Raw genomic sequence first — 17,851 nt, 5'->3', positions numbered from 1 at the left:
ACTGTAAAACAGCCCAAATGGTAAATTACTGTATTTCCTATAATTGGCAGGTTTCAAAAATTTTTTTAACCGTATTTCCATTCACAGCTAATTAAAATACTATTTTAATGGCACCAAGAGAATATTTCCCACAATGCAACTTTAAAAAGAAAACAATAACATACTAAATGACTGTCATACAGTAAAATACAATTCATAATACAGTTAAATACTGTGTCATTTACAAAAATCGTTAACAATGTATACCAATAACAGTATTTCACTTACTGTACCTGTAATTGTTATGTCACGGTCCCATACATCCTTAACCTTTCCTTTTTTATCGTTTCTCTTTTTGAGATGTAAACACACATTCATCACCCCATCCGGCAAGGTTATGTCAAATGTTGGATAGAAATGTTTCCACTGCTTAGTTAAATGAACCTTTGTGTCCTTAAAGAGGAAAGAGAAGGGATAATACATTTTATGAAAAGACACAACTGTTCAAATATGTAAGACTGAACGTTGGGGGGAAAGTTTGTTGTTGCTATTGGGGTAAATGTACACAGACTTTTAATTTCAGCCAGTCAGTCTCAGCACTCAGAACTGTCTTTTCATTATAAAATTGCCATGATTAAGATGTTTTCTTTAAAAATGAGTGATCTTTACTGCCTGATAGATATACGATATGAAGTGGTTCTCAGACAAGACGATAAGCACTGAATTAAATTCCATTTCCCCCGCCATGTCTTTAAAATATTTTACCCCAGTTTTTTCAATGGAGTTTCAGAGTTTGCCTGCAAATCATGACATCGCTAGCGGTGTTTCATCTCGTTTTACGTTTGAACAACTAAATGAATGCTTAAGCCTATTTAACGGAATGTATTGTAATTACATTACAACATCGATGCTGTAAAAGGAACTTTATGAAATTAAGAATAGTTACATTAGGCTTATACCGGAAGTTTATCATTGGCTCAAAATCACTAGCTGTGCATATACCCTATTAATTTCAATAATTTATCTAAATAGCTTGAACTGATATGGGATGTAATTAAGAGGACAACTCCCATTATTCCACACTCATCAAACTATGCCTTTGTTTGTTGTGAATATGCACATCTAGCAGTGAAAATTATGTACTGTACCTTTAACTCAGATAAACCTCATATAAACAGAAATCAATGATTCATAATCCTTCAAACTTGTGGAAAAATGGGACTTTGTGGAAAAAGGTAATAGTCATATGCTGTTTAAAAGATTTTTTACATTTTACAAAAAATGTTTATTCTAATGGTCATTCCACTTTTAAAATCTTTCACATTAAATAAAAGTGTTACTTGTTTCCCTGTACACTCAAAAAATTAAAAAGAATTACATTGAAGATTATCATTAACTGTTTGTAACCTTTAGACTTTATTTAATTTGTCAATTCTTTTAAATGTATGTTGTCAGATTCCTTAGAATCAATCAAAATCTGTTAAAATTAATACTACTAGATTTAATCAGTTAAAATATGAAGAATTCAGATGCAAAAACCTGTAAGCACTGTCTGAAATTTCCATCTAAAATTTTAAAACTTTGTTTATTTTGAATAATTTCACTTTAAAGACCAGGAAAAGGTTTTATTCTTTGCCATATCTGTGATATTACTGACCCTACAGACAGGAGCCTGATAAAAATGTTCATTTTAGAGAAAATTTTCAGACAGCAGTTTTGCATCTGAACTCTTTATATATTTATAACATATTTATATGTCTAGCTGTAGAAAAAGTCAGATCCAATTAGTTAAATTCTATGAGATTGGTTTACTTATTATCCGAGAGCAAAACTGACACAGCTCCACACTCCACACAATAGATTAATTAATAAGAAGCATTTAAAACACATTTGATTTATTGATATTATTACATAAATCTTCTTATTATTTTTTAAACTTATGTTTAACTAACTAATATCAAGCACATAAGGTTTATTAGTTCAATTATGTTAAAAATATGTAATCCACATGGATGGACATTTTATATGCAATCAGAATACATAAATCTTATTTGCTTTTTTGTTTTTTGAGTGTTTTTCTGAAATTTACAAGCAATTTCTGAGTGGAAGTTTTCATTTTAGTTTTGTTTTGTCTTTTTCCACTGTAAAGATGAACTTTTTTTGATACACGATTTCCCATGATTACGTTCTAATACTAGCCTTTGGTTGTATTCGTGGTACAGGCCTCTCTGAAAGTCCATGCTCATCAACAGGATCAAATTCAGCAGGATCACAGGACATGCTGTACACACCGTTATATTTCAGCATGCATTCACAAGGTAACTGGATGAATTTATAATTACTATCACATTTTTCCACCTAAAAAGAAAAAAAAACTGGTGCTTATGTAGTTAAACCAAAATGAAGCAAAACAGAATTCAACAAAAATATTTACAGCTTACTTCTCGGGGGTCCACATTGCGTGGTAGCAGAAAAACATGCAGCTTGTGTGTTTGCTGTTTGTAGAAAATCATCACTTGGCCGAGTACACGATTGTTAAACCAGTTAACTTTTCTGGAAATTAAAAACTTTGACGTTCCTGAGATGGTCACTGTAACGTGTGTGCTTGTGATATTCTGAGGTTTCAGAATATCAATGGTCTGATTTGAGTAATGTATAACCGACATGTAGTCATGGGCATCCTCTGTGACAAAAAAATAAAAATAAAAAACAAACAATCCAATATCCTTTACATTTGGAAAATGTGCAATGCAAATTAATATTTTTAAAGGAACTGTTTTAGAAATAGGCTCACTTTACAACTCCCCTATAGTTGAATTCATTCAGCCAATCTTTATGTCTGGCAGGAGCACTTTAATCATTAAATCGGAAAAGAGCATTAGCATATACCCCTCAAAAAAAGACTTTAGATCATTTTCTTATTTAAAGCCTACCTATTCTGTAGTTACTCTGTGTGTCAAGACCAATGGAAAAATAAAAGTTGCTATGGAAATGTACTCTCATTCTGGCATAATAAACAAGGAATTTTGCTGGTGTATCATGACTGCAGCAGATGTAAGGATATTACAAAGTGCTGTTAGCAAGTTACCTAGCTGGGGACTACTTTCAGGTTTCCCAGTACTGGGTTGCAGCTGGAAGGGTATCCGCTGCGTAAAAATATGTGCTGGAATAGTTGGTGGTTCATTCCACTGTGGTGACCTCTGAAATAGAGACTAAGCCGAAGGAAGAACTTTTTTCAGGCACTGCATAATATCATTGTGCCTGCTGCAGCCATGGTAAGGCAGCAAAGTTGGTCAATGTAACTACAGAAGAGTCAAGCTTTACATAGGAAAATGATCAAAAGTCATTTTCGAAATGTTTGATGCTAATGGTTGTAAGAATTGAAATATTGCAAATATTCTGATATCTTTGACAATTCAAAACATGAGCTGAAAACAGAGACTGGTGACTTCACAACCCACCAGGGGGGAATGCTGGAAAAACCAGTTCCTGCTGCATTTGCATCTGAGGCCCCGTTTACACTAGTGCGTTTTAGTTTGAAAACGCATAAGTTTTGCTACGGTTACGCCATCCGTCCACACTACGCCGGAGTTCTCGAGTGCCGAAAACGGAGCTTTTTGAAAACGCTGGAGAGGCCGTTTTCATTCTAAAACGCTGCTGCTCCGTCTCAGTGTGGATGGGGAAAGACGGAGACATCTGAAAACGGAGGCGGGACTGCAAACGTTCGCCTATCTGATTGGGGCTTTTCCTCAATATTAAGTAGCCTAACACACACAGTTCAGTCTCGCATCCTCTTCTTGTAAATTAAGACTTCGCAAGTTTGATCAAGGCTGCAGTCTCCCCCTTCTCAGTTTGATATGGAAAACATACCGAGGACACGGGTGAATCTTCAAAGGGAACAGTGTACTTTATAACTTCATTCACATCACCTTGGCTACGTTGTTTCACTTTCTCAACAATAAAATGTAAACATGATTTAAGGAACTGCCTATTTTCATTTTAATATTAGCAACTAAACAGACAGCAGAAATGTTGAGGCGCCGTGCTGAATATATGAGCGTCATCTTCACTGTGTGAATATTTATAACAAAACGGAGCCTATAACAACTGCCTCCTTTCAATTTCATTGAAAATACGAAACGCACCCTCTCTTCTGCTGAATATCAGTTTTAATAATCGATAATTATATTGTAATGTATATATTATAATGTATAACATACAATAAGTTTATACATTGTAGGAAATAAAGGCAAGCGATCAGTCAATGTACCTGGATTAATCATTAACTTATCTTTGCGCTTAACCAAAACATGTTACCCGTGAACAAGTAACTTAATAGATTCCAATGACCAAAGTCAGGGAATTGGCCTATGTCGTTAGATAAAGACAACAACATCAATAAAATATCACGTTTAGCAAATATAGTGAGATTAGATCCAGCGGGAGATGCTTGATGAGCAGTCCGACAAGCAGAGCTCTCATCTGGGTAGAAATGCTGGAGCGCTTGCCCGAGAGTGTGTGTGTGGTCACGTGATGTGCGTTTTCAGCGTTTTGGTGTGGACGGAGAGCAGTTCAGAAACGCTGGGTAAAACGCGAGTGTGGACGCGGATCGTTTTCATTCTACAACGCCGTTTTAAAACTAAAACGCACTAGTGTAAACGGGGCCTGAGATTGCTGAACTCAGCTTCATCCCCCCAACTCACGCATATGGTCATTTCAATGTTTTAAATTAACCAAACTGACTTTAACCATCATGTTTGATATCATTTGAAATGTCTCAGTGCGATTGGTACAATGGTCTCATTCTCTCAGAAATAGACATAATCAGAACAATAAATATATAACTTCAGGCATCTTTTGAACCACTGTGAGGGGTGTGACTTTTACACTAAGTGTGAATGCCTTCTTTGTTATTCACACCCCCTTCCTTGAGGGAATTCTTGGATTATTTAAGGTAAGGTCTAAGAAAAACTCAGGGCGATTCTGCCTAACCAGATCAGCCCATAACATGGCTTGCGCCATGTTATGAATCTATTAAGTTACTTGCGCCATGTTATGTATATTACAAAGTCAGGTATGCATCTTTTTCATCTTGGATTTATCTTTGATAATTTGATGTTTTGTATTGATCATTTATGAATTGACTGATTGAATTGGCATAATACATTTACCTGACTAATAAATTGTAATGTTTGACCATATTTTGCTCACTCTGTAATTATTAATTCAAGTAGATTACGCTGTATCCTTGTTTCCGCACGTCTTGCGTCAGGTCAGTAGACGGACTAAAATCCAGTTGAGATGGAGCATTGGGCACACTAATTGTGTTTTAGCGATCCGGCTGACTCTTGATATTGATTCATGTGTACTTAGGTGGAAAGGGCGATAACTTCCGTCTAGGTCAACAAGGTGTTGCACGACTAACCTAGATTGGGTACCCGACCTTTGTTTGAAGGTAATATTATTCTAAATTAAGTTCATATGGGAAACCATGGGCTTGGTGAAAACCAAAGTTACTATAGAGTGCAGTAGTCGGGTACATTTATATTAATGCCCTAACCTCTAATTAGAAATGATGATTGTCTTAACTCAAAGGTGTACATCTAAGCGGGACTAACTAAAGTATTTTAGAACGAGCGCGCTGGTAGCGGCCATCTAAAGTATTAGTCAATTTACCTCTGTTTAATATTCAAGACTGACCGGAGTGTGACCGTGAGGGACGCCTTCGGCCGAGGCGATTTCTCTGAGCGACATGAGCACCCGAATGAACGGATGTAATAGTTACTAGTGAAGACAAACGGTTCAAACATTTATCTAAATTACATATTGATATAATCTTCTTAATGTTTTATAATTGGAGTCAGGTAAAACGAGGATAAATATATTAATATTCTAAACTACCTCATACTAAAATTGGAGTCAGATATGAGCTAAGTTTAATATAAATCAACATTGTGCACTGGAAAGACAGAACATGCAGTGAACCTTCATCCACCAGTGGACACCGGCATTGGGCCAACTGGGTGGACCCTACATGGTCTAATCCAATTCAATGATTTATGCTAAGCTAAGCTAAAAGTGGATTAAAAATGGTCAAACACAATTGTTCACTGCAGGGGAGTTCTAAACATAAGCCTATGTTCAAAAACAGTGGAGTGTGCCTTTTAAGTTTGCATATTCTAAACTTACCAATGGAGGCCTCACAGTGAGGTAGTCTGAGTTGAGTCAGCTCACCCTGAACACATTTGATGTCATACAGGGGTCCTGCTTGGTAATGGTTGGCAGGAACTGGACAGACACTTTCCTGAAGAACAGTGCTATACAATACTTCCCCTTCACTCTCCATGTTAAAACCAATCTGCGTAAACGCACAACGGTACCAGCCTGCATGACGGCATTGTAGCCTATAACATTAAAAAAACATATCAAATATAAATAGAAGCGTATAAACTTTGCTAGCTCTGCCTGTTTCTTGGTATAATACCTGTATTTACTTTGGCCGCCTTGTATGATGATGTCAGGGTAGAACAAAAAATCCTTCTCGTCTAATTTCTGTGGAAATTATAAAGCATAGTGCAACTGCATTGTCAAATTAAACAAATCTGTATTAAATGATAAAAGAAATGACATTTTACAAAACGGGACCCATAGTTAATGTTAAAGTAATTAGTAATCACATGAAAAAACAATGAATGATACATTTATTAAAGTGTTTATACATGTTTGATAATGCTATTTAATAAAAATACAGTTCATTGTCATTTTTAGCTCACATTAACTTGTGGTGCATTAACTAATGTTCAAGCACAGCATTTAATTTTAATAATGCATAAATAAATGTTGAACTATGATTAATAAATGCTGAACAAGCATTGTTTGTTGTTTGCTCAGGTTCCCGTTTTGTAAAATGTGACCCAAGAAATTAACTAATGACTTACACTTAATATGTGTGAAGGAGACTGAGAATCTCCATCAAAAATGTCTGGTAATACTAGGTGCATTGAATTATTTCTCCTGATCACCCTCTGGATCCTCTCTGAAAGCGCTCTCCTCTCTGTGATTTCAGGTGCATAGCCAAAGATGTAGGTGTTGTGTCTACATTTTTCAAGAAGCCACTCCAGTGTGCTTCTCTGAGCTCCAGTATAGTCATTGATGCAACAGTCTCCCTCTTTGAACACTACAATCGCACGATTCCAGAATTTCTCTCCAAGAAACTGCAAATTTTCAAGCATCTCTCTGGTCTGTTCTGCGAATTGGCCACGATGAAGAGAAAATGCAAGCAGAACAACATGAGGCCCAAGAGACAGTTTTTCCCATTTAAGGATCCTCTTGATATTGGAAATATCAACGTCGACCAAGTGCACTTGTTGGTTGTTCATTGAACCTTCAAAAACCTTTAATTTCCCACTGCTAACTTCATCATAAGTTCCATTATCAAAAATAAGTTGTCCAATGCATTTGTCTGGGACATCGATTTCCATGAGCCAGATCCTTATCCCTGTGAGTGGAAAGCTTTCACCTATTTAAAAAAAAAAAATTACATTTGTTTACATTTATTTTTTAATTACAGCATGAAACATTTCAAAATTCCACATTGTTCATCTAAAACAGAGATGCCTAAAGTAGGGCCAAAGTTGGCCCATGGTAACCTTTAATTTGGCCCTCCATGCCCTCTGAGAAGAGAGGAAGAAGGATGGGCATCATTTAGAGATTGTCATTTTAAATCTAATGTAACCTTTTGTTTGTTTGTTTGTTTTATTGATTAAAGTTAACTGAAATGAAATGTTTTAATAAAATGGTTTAAATTAATCATATTTAGTTTAAATGTGCATATTGTTACCTGACAGGACAAATTAAGGCAAGTACAGATTCTGCTTGACTAGTGTATTTAGCAGTAAACTCCACTGTTATAAATGTGATTGTTTATGCTTTTATTGCAATAAGTTATCATTTAAATTGTTATACTGCATTAGTTAATACGATTTAAAGTAATGTTTTCTAAAAAAAATTAGGAAATTAACAATGGCAACTTCAATGTGATGCAATTTGGTATATTTATCTTCGGCCCACGGCTCTCAGTGATATTTGGTTTTTGGCCCTTATATGAAAAGGTTTGGGCACCCCTGATCTAGAAGATACAACCACTGAGTAACATGACAACATATGATGTCATAATACATGACAATGTTAAAGGGACCATTCACCTCAAAATGTAAATTCTGCCACCAATAACTTACCTTTTACTTTTTCTGTTAAAAACAAAAGGATATTTTCAAGAAAGCTGAAAACATATAACCAAGAACTTCCATGGTATTTGTTTTTCTTACTAGGGAGTTCAATGACTACAGGATTTTTAGCTTTCTTCAAAATGTCTTCTTTGGAGTTTAACAGAAAAAAAAAACTTTAAAAGGTTTGGAACCTTTCGAGGATATGTACATTTCAGTAGATTTAAAATTTTGGGTGAACTATCCCTTAAACGTAATGCCAAAATTTAATTTAGTTTACATACACTGGCCCATTCTTTCAAATAAGATCCATAGAAGTGTAAACCAAATTAGTGCCCAACCATGAATTAGACATATCATTACGTCCTTTTATTAACGTGAAAATAGTTAAAAGAAGCAAAGCAATCTTGTTTAATCCCAAGCAACACATGCATTGTTTAAACGTGTATCTTGAATAGACTGCATATTGCTGCAATGTCTCTGTTAAATTTAAAGGCATAGTTCACCCGAAAAAGATAATTTCCTCATTATTTAAGTTCCAAATCTTTAATAAATTCTTTCTTCTGTTGAACACAAAGAAGATCTTTTTTAAACAAAGCTGTAAACTTCTAATCACTAACATCCACAGTAGGAAAAACAAAAACCACTTAAGTCAATGGTTACAGGTTTCCAAGTATCTTATTTTGTGTTTAACTCAAGAAAGTCAAAATGGTTTAGAACAAAAGAAAGCTCCGACCCTACTCAATTTTCCGGTTCACACAGAATTATTTAAGGGATAAGTCAGTGGTATTTACCATATGCAATCTAAATATATTGCTATACACTCACCAGCAACTTTGTTAGGTACATCTGTCCAGCTGAGTATTAACTCAAAATTCTAATCAGCATGTGAGTGCATGGCAGCAACTCAATGCATTTAGGCATGTAGACATGGTCAAGACGATCTGCTGCAGTTCAAACAGAGCATCAGAGTGGGATAGAAAATGTTCAAAATCTAAGTGACTTTGAACGTGGCATGGTTGTTGGTGACAGACGGGCTTATTGTCTGAGTATTTTAGAAACTGCTGATCTACTGGGATTTTTACGTACAACTCATCTCTAGGGTTTACAGAGAATGGTCTGAAAAAGAGAAAATATCCAGTGAGCGGCAGTTCTGTGGGCGCAAATGCCTTGTTGATGCCAGAGGTCAAAGGAGAATGGCCAGACGGGTTCCAGCTGACAGAAAGGCAACAGTAACTCAAATAACCTTTCATTACAGCCGAGGTCTGCAGAAGAGCATCTCTGAATGCACAACACGTCCAATCTTGAGGCAGATGGGCTACAGCAGCAGAGAACAAAACACTGATGGTCTCTCCTGTCAGCTAAGAACAGGAAACTCGGGCTACAGTTTGCACAGGCTCACCAAAATTGGACAATAGAAGAATGTAAAAATGTTACCTAGTCTAATGAGTCTTGATTTCTGCTGCGACATGTGAATGGTAGGGTCAGAATTTGGCATCAACAACATAAAAGCATGGATCCATCCTGCCTTGTATGAAAGATTCAGGCGGCTGGTGGTGTAATGGTGTGGGGGATATTTTCTTGGCACACTTTGGGCTCATTAGTACCAATTGAGCATCGTGTCAACGCCACAGCCTACCTGAGTATTGTTGCCGACCATGTCCATCCCTTTATGAACACAGTGTATCCATCTTCTGATGGCTACTTCCAGCAGGATAACGCGCCATTTCATAAAGCTCAAATCATCTCAGACTGGTTTCTTGAACATGACAATTAGTTCACTGTACTCAAATGACCTTCACAGTGATCAGATCTCAATCCAAAAGAGCACCTTTAGGATGTGGAGTAACAGAAGATTCACATTGTGGATGTGCAGCCGACAAATCTGCAGCAACTATATGATGCTGCCACGTCAAACTGAACCAAAATCTCTGAGGAATATTTCCAGTACCTTGTTAAATCTATGCCACGAAATATTAAGCCAGTTCTGAAGGCAAAAGAGGGTTCAACTCTGTACTAGTGAGGTGTACCTAATAAAGTGTCCATGAGTGTACATTGTTTAGGTTCTGTAATTTCAATTTAATGACACAAATGAAAATACAGTATTTAAATGACTGGCCAGCTTTTTTGAACTGACTAAAACTAATTATAGTAACTTGGTAGGAGTGGACATATACTGTTGAAATCAGAATTATTAGCCCCGTTTATTTTTTCCCTAATTTCTGTTTTACGAAGAGAAGATTTTTATAGCACATTTTTAAACATAATAGTTTTAATAACTCATTTCTAATAACTGATTTATTTTATCTTTGCCATGATGACAGTATATAATATTTGACAAGATATTTTTCAAGACACTTCTATACAGCTTAAAGTGACATTTAAAGACTTAACTGGGTTAATTAGGTTAACTAGGCAGGTTAGGGTAATTAGGTGAGTTATTGTATAACAATGGTTTGTTCTGTAGACTAGTAAAAAAAATATAGCTTAAAGGGGCTAATAATGTTGACCTAAAAATGGTCCTTAAAAATTAAAAACTGCTTTTATTCTAGCCGAAATAAAACAAATAAGACTTTCACCAAAAGAAAAAAATATTATCAGACATGCTGTGAAATTTTCCTTGCTCTGTTAAACATCATTTGGGAAATATTTAAAAAAAAGAAAAAAAAATTCAAAGGGGGGCTAATAATTCTGACTTCAACTGTATAATGCTTACACATCACATATCAAAAAATTATATTAAAAATAAAATGACTCAAAATTAAACAGTAAAAAAACATAAAATTACACTTACCAAAATCAAGTCCACCTCTTTGAGCTCTTTCATATGACTCTACAGCCTTGACTTTTTCACCCTTCACTTCATGAATGAATCCCTGAATGGCACACACCTTGCTGTCATTGGGATTTTTCACCCTATTAATTCGATGTTTGATTATCCTTTCCAGACTCTCCTCACACATCCTGCCTTGTTTTGATTTTGGTTGCAGCATCAAACCTTGCGAGAAATTATGGATGGCCAGTTCTTCAGATCTTCTGCTATAGAGCTGGTATTGCCCATAAAAATTATAGACTGCCTGCAGATGTTGCTTTTCCTTATTAGCCAATTTAAATGCTTCGTCAAAGAGGGTCTTAGCTTTGGAGCAACCACTCTGTCCATATTGAAGAGCTAAATCTGCCACAGCTATAATGAAAGTGGGCTTTAGGGAAACGGCCACTTCCAGATGATAAATTATCTTACTCAGGTATTGATGTGTTGACTCTTCAACGTCAAACTCTGCTTTACCATGTGTCCTATAGTTCTTTTCCAGAGATATCTTTTTGCTTTTGTAATTCATTGCCAGCTCATAGTGTACAAAGGCTGAGTTCGGGGTTTCCTTCAGCGCTTCTTCCAGCAGCTTGATGGCATCATCCTTCTCACCTAACTGACGATAAAACTTTGCCGCGTATCTTATAACATGTGGGTCATAAGGCTTCAGTAGAGCCTTAATCACCTTTAACTGGGCGGCTTTGACATCATCTTTGTTATGCTGCATTCTCAATGCAAGCATCACCAGTAGGACACCATCATCTGGATTAAGCTTTATGGCTTTTTTGAGTTGCTCCATTGTTAGCGAATCTGAGGTCTCTTTTGTGGTGCGGTACAGTGCTAAAGCATAGCCAGCATTTAAGTCGCTATCACTTGGGTTGATTTCAAGGGCCTGTCTGAAGCACTCCTTTGCAGCATTATGGTATTTGTAAGAGAATTTAAGAAAAGCCCAGCCCTTTTCTCTGAGCACTTCCATGTCATAAGTGGATCCTTCGGAAAACTTTTTTTGTATCCTGTCTAACTGTCTCAGGTAGTCTTCGCATGCAGAGATTTCATTCATGTGGTAGTGCAACCAGGCAAGATCTCCATATGTAACAATAAGAGCTTCATCGCTGTCTCTGTAGAGCTTCTTGGCGAGCTGCACTGATGTCTGCAGATTTGCGAGAGCTTCCTGCTGCTTCCCGTTGAGATACTGGATGAAAGCGAAGCTGCTGTAAGCTCTGGTTACTCTCGCCTTGTCAGATTCCAACTCAATCTGTTCCTCGAGACGATACAGCAAATCGCAGAGAACAAAGTCTTCATCCTCTCTCAGGGACCAAGTGAAATGGCACTCCTGCTGAAGCAGTTTGGTTCTTAAGGTGTCAAGACTGAAAACAGAAGGAAAAGCTTAGAGAAATGAGGAACTCGTAGGGTTGGCGCAGTGGGTAGTGTGTGGAGTTTGCATGTTCTCCTCGTGTTTGCGTGGGTTTTCTCCGGTTTTTCCCACAAGTCCAAAGACATGAGCTGTAGGTGAATTGGGTAAATGAAATTGGCCGTAGTGCATGTTTGGGAATGCGTGTGTATGGGTGTTTCCCAGTGCTGGGTTTCAGTTGGAAGGGCATCCGCTATAAAAAAACATATGCTGGATAAGTTCATTCCGCTATGGCGACTCCTGATGAATAAAGGGACTAACCCAAAAAAGAAAATAATTGAATGAATGAGCAACTCGTATAGTTTTGAATGGGGAAAAGTGTAAGGGTGCTTTCACACCTACACTTTTGTTTCGGAACGTATCTCGTTTGCCCAGTTAGCGTGGTTCGTTTGGCATATGTGAACAGGGCAATCGCGCTCTGTTCCACGCCAAAGTAATCGTTCCGAGATTGCTTGAATGAGGTGGTCTCAGCTCGATTGAAACCACCGCATCTCTCCTCAGACACGTCGCGCGCACACCGTGTCAATCACCACCAAACCACAACCGCTGCAAAATAAACCCTGACACTCTGACCAATGTGAGGAGAGTTTACTCGCACGTGACTTGTTTTAGCTCTTTTGGTCTGATTAGAAACTTTGCAGTGTGAAAGCGAACCGCTCCAAGAGCAAAGAGCAACAATGTAACATTTGTAATCTCTGTTTCGGAACAACTGAATCGATTCACAGGTGTAAAAGCACCCTAAGGGTGCTTTCACACCTACACTTTTGTTTCGGAACGTATCTCGTTTGCCCAGTTAGCGCGGTTCGATTGGCATATGTGAACAGGGCAATCGCGCTCTTTTCCGCGCCAAAGTAATCGCTCCGAGATCGCTTGAATGAGGTGGTCTCGGCTCGATTGAAACGAACCCTGGAGCGGTTCGATTGCAGTGAGAAAGCGATCCGATCCGAGCGCGGTTATATCACAGTGTTTTATGGATATGTAATAGGCTTACGGCTACATGAAGAGAGAATTATGAGTAGGGCGGGAAGTTTCGCGAGTCTCCGGATGCCCGCAAACGAGGGATAATCTCCCGGTAATCTCGCGTCTCTCTCCCAGTCCTCAAATAGGCATCGTCGCGCACCCTTCTCACCCCTCCCCACCGTGTCTCTCCTCAGACACGTCACGCGCGCGCGCGCGCTCGCACCCTGTCAATCACCACCAAACCACCACCTCTCCTGACAGCTGAGCGGGATGCTGCAAAATAAACCCTGACACTCTGACCAATGTAAGGAGAGTTTAGTCACACGTGACTTGTTTTAGCTCTTTTGGTCCGATTAGAAACTTTGCAGTGTGAAAGCGAACCGCACCAAGAGCAAAGAGCAACAATGTAACATTTGTAATCTCTGTTTCGGAACAACTGAATCGATTCACAGGTGTGAAAGCACCCTAAGTCCCGCCTTCTAGTTAAGAGAGGATTCACTACATTTACATGGACATCAGTGATCTAATTATTTGCCTTAATCTGAATAAGCAGGCACAGTGGCTCAGTGGTTAGCACTGTTGCCTCACAGCAAAAAGGTTGCTGGTTCAAGTTTGTATGCTCTACCCGTGTTGGTTCTCTCCGGATGCTCCGGTTTTAACCAGTCCAAAGACATGCACTATAGGTGAATTGGATAAACTAAATTGACCATAGTGTATGAGTCTGTGTGAATGTGAGAGTGTAAGGGTGTTTCCCAGTACTGGGTCGTGGCTGAAAGTGCATCCGATGCGTAAAACAAATGCTGCAATGGTTGGCGGTTCATTCCTCTGTGGCGACCTCTGAAAAATTAGAGACTAAGCCGAAGTAAAATGAATGAATGAATGAATGAATGAATGAGACAATAATATGATCAAGGTGTTTACATGATTTGATTTTTGAATGTTCTTTCACAATCCTGTTTTACATGTTATAGCACATAGATTGATTGAATCACCGCACTATCCCCTTTTTCCATGGAGTTTCGTGTAATTTCAGGTTTTAATTTTTAATTTTACAGAGAACAGTGCCAAACAACCGTGTGTTTATGAAATATCCTGTTGCAAAATTAATTTCCTTTCTGTTTAGTTTGATTATGACTGTAATTGGATCAAGGCAATAAAAAATGGCTGTTTACATGGTAGACTCTTAATCAAAGTATTGTCTTAATCATATGAAAATAAGAGTGTTGTGTATAACAAAACCTTTTAGTGCGTTACTGCCACCTTTCGCTCTGGTCTGTGACGTCACCAACCAATTAGGCTAACATAAGAAATTTGCTTGATGGCAAGATGAATGAGGGACTGGGAGAGGAGTTTTTTTTTTGAAGCAGAATTCATCATGACCGTACCTTGAGAAGTACGTTTACATGAAATAAAGTTAATTCTGATGTTGCGCTCAAAAATATTTTAGTAATCAATAGTAAGTACTATAATGTTTTCGAACTACACAATAGTGACGCACTGAAATTAGTTTTTTGTAGTACTTATATATTATTAGTATATATATATTATTTTCAACACATTTCCAAACATAATAGTTTTAATAACTTATTTCTAATAACTGATTTATACAGCTTAAAGTGACATTTAAAGGCTTAAATATGTTAATTAGGGTAACTAGGCGGGTTAGGGTAATTATGTGAGTTATTGTATAATGATGGTTTGTTCTGTAGATTATTGAAAAAATATAGCTTAAAGGGGCTAATAATTTTTACCTTAAAATGGTTTTTAAAAAATTAAAAACTGCTTTTATTCTAGCCAAAATTAAACAAACAAGACATTCTCCAGAAGAAAAAAATATTATCAGACATACTGTGAAAATTTCCTTGCTCTGTTAAACATCATTTGGGAAATATTTTAAAAAGAAAAAAAAATCAAGGGTGGGCAAAAATTCTGACCTCAACAGTAAATATTATATGCAATTACTCTTCATGATAGTTACTATTGATGCTACATTATATAGTGTAAATCATGATGAAGAGTTGTAAATATATAAATATGCACACACCGTACAATATAATGCTCATTCCCAAATATTTCCCTTTACTATAAATTACTATAATAATTTAAATGTGTTTTATTGGATTTTTTTTGTTTTGATGTTATATTCTATAACTTGTTTCTGTTTGGTACAGCATTTACAGTAAATAATTGAACTGAGCAATTATGCCTGATTGACAGTTTTCACTAACACATTGAGGTGGATTTAAGTAGCTTCGATTTAAACATGAAAAGTGCAAAAATAGTTTAGATGTAGTTTAGATTTAGCTGCTACTTTTGCCAGTAGCTTTTAGCTTAGCATGCTACATTTCCCATAGGGTAGCTTTTATTGTGTTCGGAGCACCCAGAGGAAACCCGAGCAAACGCGGGGAGAACATGCAAACTCCACACAGAAATGCCAACTGATGCAGCCGAGGCTCGAACCAGCGACCTTAGTTCATTACATTTTTAGATAGCTTGCCCAACACTGTTAAAAAGTAACTTAGCTTTAAAGTCTAAAGTTTCTGGACACCTGGAGTTTGTTTCCAGAAAGAATTCATTTAGTGTATAAACATTTAAACACATAAACACGCGTTCATATTTGCTGGCATGTTGCCATTTTATTTTCTTGAATCCACTTTCGGATTTAGTCACGTTCCCGTGCAGACATAAAACCACAGATAACCAAGTCAAAGACATTGTGTAAACAATTAAAAAGATCAAAATCCATTCATATAAGGCGAAATAATTCCATTTTCTGAATTTAAAAGCTCAAAAGGACTGATTTGCACAGCTGCAGCTTTCTCTGCGTGTATACGAATGCTGTCCTACATTTAATTCTTTATAGAACAAACCAACCAACCAACCCACCTCATTTTGAATCTCTTCACCAAGAATCAAATGATCCTGAAGTAGTTTTTTGCAGTTAAAAAATACGTTTTAAATGTCCCGAGCTCAGAAAGGTGAACAGGAAGAGTTTAAAAACAAAACCTAAGCTTCGCCTCAGGTAAGGATGGCTGACGTGAAACTGACGTTTCGACACAGTGTCGAGATCCCGAAGCGCAAGTGTTTCGAAACACTGCACCGAAGCATGATCCGAAACACCCAGGTCACGTGACTAAATTGTTTCGAAACACCTGGTCACGTGACTAAAGCGATTCAAAGCATTGATCATTTCAGAGGCGTTTCATGACCCGGAGAATCTGCATTTGACTGGCATGATCAACGATGTAACTGTGTTTTGTATGGCTTAGTGGATCGTGCTTGTGCACAACACAAATTTATATTGGGTTCGAATCCCGACTAGTCCAAATACTACAAAATCATGATTTTATATATTTTAATCATGTTACTGTTTTATGGTGTAGTCTAGATAGGATACAGCTACGGATATGCCATCGATTTAGCATCATTTTTGTAACACTGTAAAACAATAATTCATATTTTTACAGTACTGTGATGGGTTTAGGTTTTGGATAGACGTTAATAAAATACAATGGGAAATTTAATTAATAATATAAATAATTATTGTTAACTTCTGGCCACAACTGTATCTGATCTAGCAACAACCCTGTTTTATGAACAAAACAATACAAATTTATTTACAAGGTGTTTATTCGTATGTCATAGCAATGTTGACACAAAACGATACAATAACAAAGCATTACCAACTGCTATTGACGCATTTCAAAATAATTGTTTCAGTATGGATTCGAACTCATTATTCCCGCATGGTGTTCACGGACTCTAACCGCTCGTATAAACCACTTGCAGACTCAAGGCTGCAAAGTGGGGTTTCATACCCTAATTTCAAGTGTGCCGCAAGCCTACGTTTGAGTGAAGGTTTCGGCCGTTAGATCGCCCCCTGGGGGCTGGCTGCAGTACAAGTCATAAAGCCCGCCTCCTCCGTGTTAATGAAGGAGACTTGAGCCCAAATAAAAAAAAATATTACACTTGCAATAAAATGTCCCGAAAGATAGTTCTGGTCGATTAAGGCACTGGTTATTGTGCTGAAATAGGTGCAGATCTTCATTTTTGTGAACAGTTTTTTTTAGCAGTAATTTAATGCTGGGCGTGTCATCGTGGTTGACAGCTGTGATTGACAGTTTCTCAAAGCGCGGCGTCTGAGCTTCGGCAGGAGACTGAAGTAGACTGAAATGTTATTATTCGATTTCTGTGTTATTTTACCATGACAAAATGAGTTCAGCAGTAAACTATAGTTTCTGACATACATGATCCTGGTGGAACACTGTTTATTCGCTAAGTTCAGGGCTTTTTTCGGGCTTTATTAGTTTGCTGATACACGCCTAAGTTAGCCACCCAGATAGCAAAACAGTTCCGGCTAGATTCTCGCCTGCCGGAGACTTATCTCTTAGAGCTCAGACTGACTAATGTTACCTCTGCTGGACCTACTCCGGATGCCTGGACTCACTGCCCGATTCCAGTCCGAGT

At 37.4% G+C, this 17,851-nt stretch overlaps 2 protein-coding genes across 4 annotated transcripts in view; both read right to left on the bottom strand.

The window, feature by feature from the left end:
* Window positions 1-16,492, bottom strand: part of LOC572297 (interferon-induced protein with tetratricopeptide repeats 5) — a 19,025-nt gene extending 2,533 nt beyond the window's left edge. Inside the window, exons 1-8 of one of the 2 annotated variants that reach the window (NM_001302240.1) lie at window positions 16,271-16,430; window positions 10,999-12,380; window positions 6,918-7,498; window positions 6,464-6,531; window positions 6,169-6,383; window positions 2,421-2,662; window positions 2,179-2,337; window positions 273-432 (exon numbers count right to left, since the gene is read on the bottom strand). In NM_001302240.1, the coding sequence (NP_001289169.1) occupies window positions 273-432; window positions 2,179-2,337; window positions 2,421-2,662; window positions 6,169-6,383; window positions 6,464-6,531; window positions 6,918-7,498; window positions 10,999-12,380; window positions 16,271-16,275 (2,812 nt within the window). In that variant the 5' untranslated portion in view covers window positions 16,276-16,430. Of the gene's footprint in view, window positions 1-272; window positions 433-2,178; window positions 2,338-2,420; window positions 2,663-6,168; window positions 6,384-6,463; window positions 6,532-6,917; window positions 7,499-10,998; window positions 12,381-16,270 lie in introns of both variants that reach the window. The other variant, XM_009301910.4, reaches the window with a different exon arrangement.
* Window positions 1-17,851, bottom strand: part of lrwd1 (leucine-rich repeats and WD repeat domain containing 1) — a 779,065-nt gene that overhangs the window by 382,676 nt on the left and 378,538 nt on the right. The gene's annotated exons all lie outside the window — the stretch shown is intronic.

This window comes from Danio rerio, chromosome 5 (genome assembly GCF_049306965.1).
Source record: "Danio rerio strain Tuebingen ecotype United States chromosome 5, GRCz12tu, whole genome shotgun sequence".
Classification (NCBI taxonomy): Eukaryota; Metazoa; Chordata; class Actinopteri; order Cypriniformes; family Danionidae; genus Danio; species Danio rerio.
The sequence above is the reverse complement of the archived record's forward strand: the minus strand, read 5'-3'. Positions and strand labels throughout refer to the sequence as shown.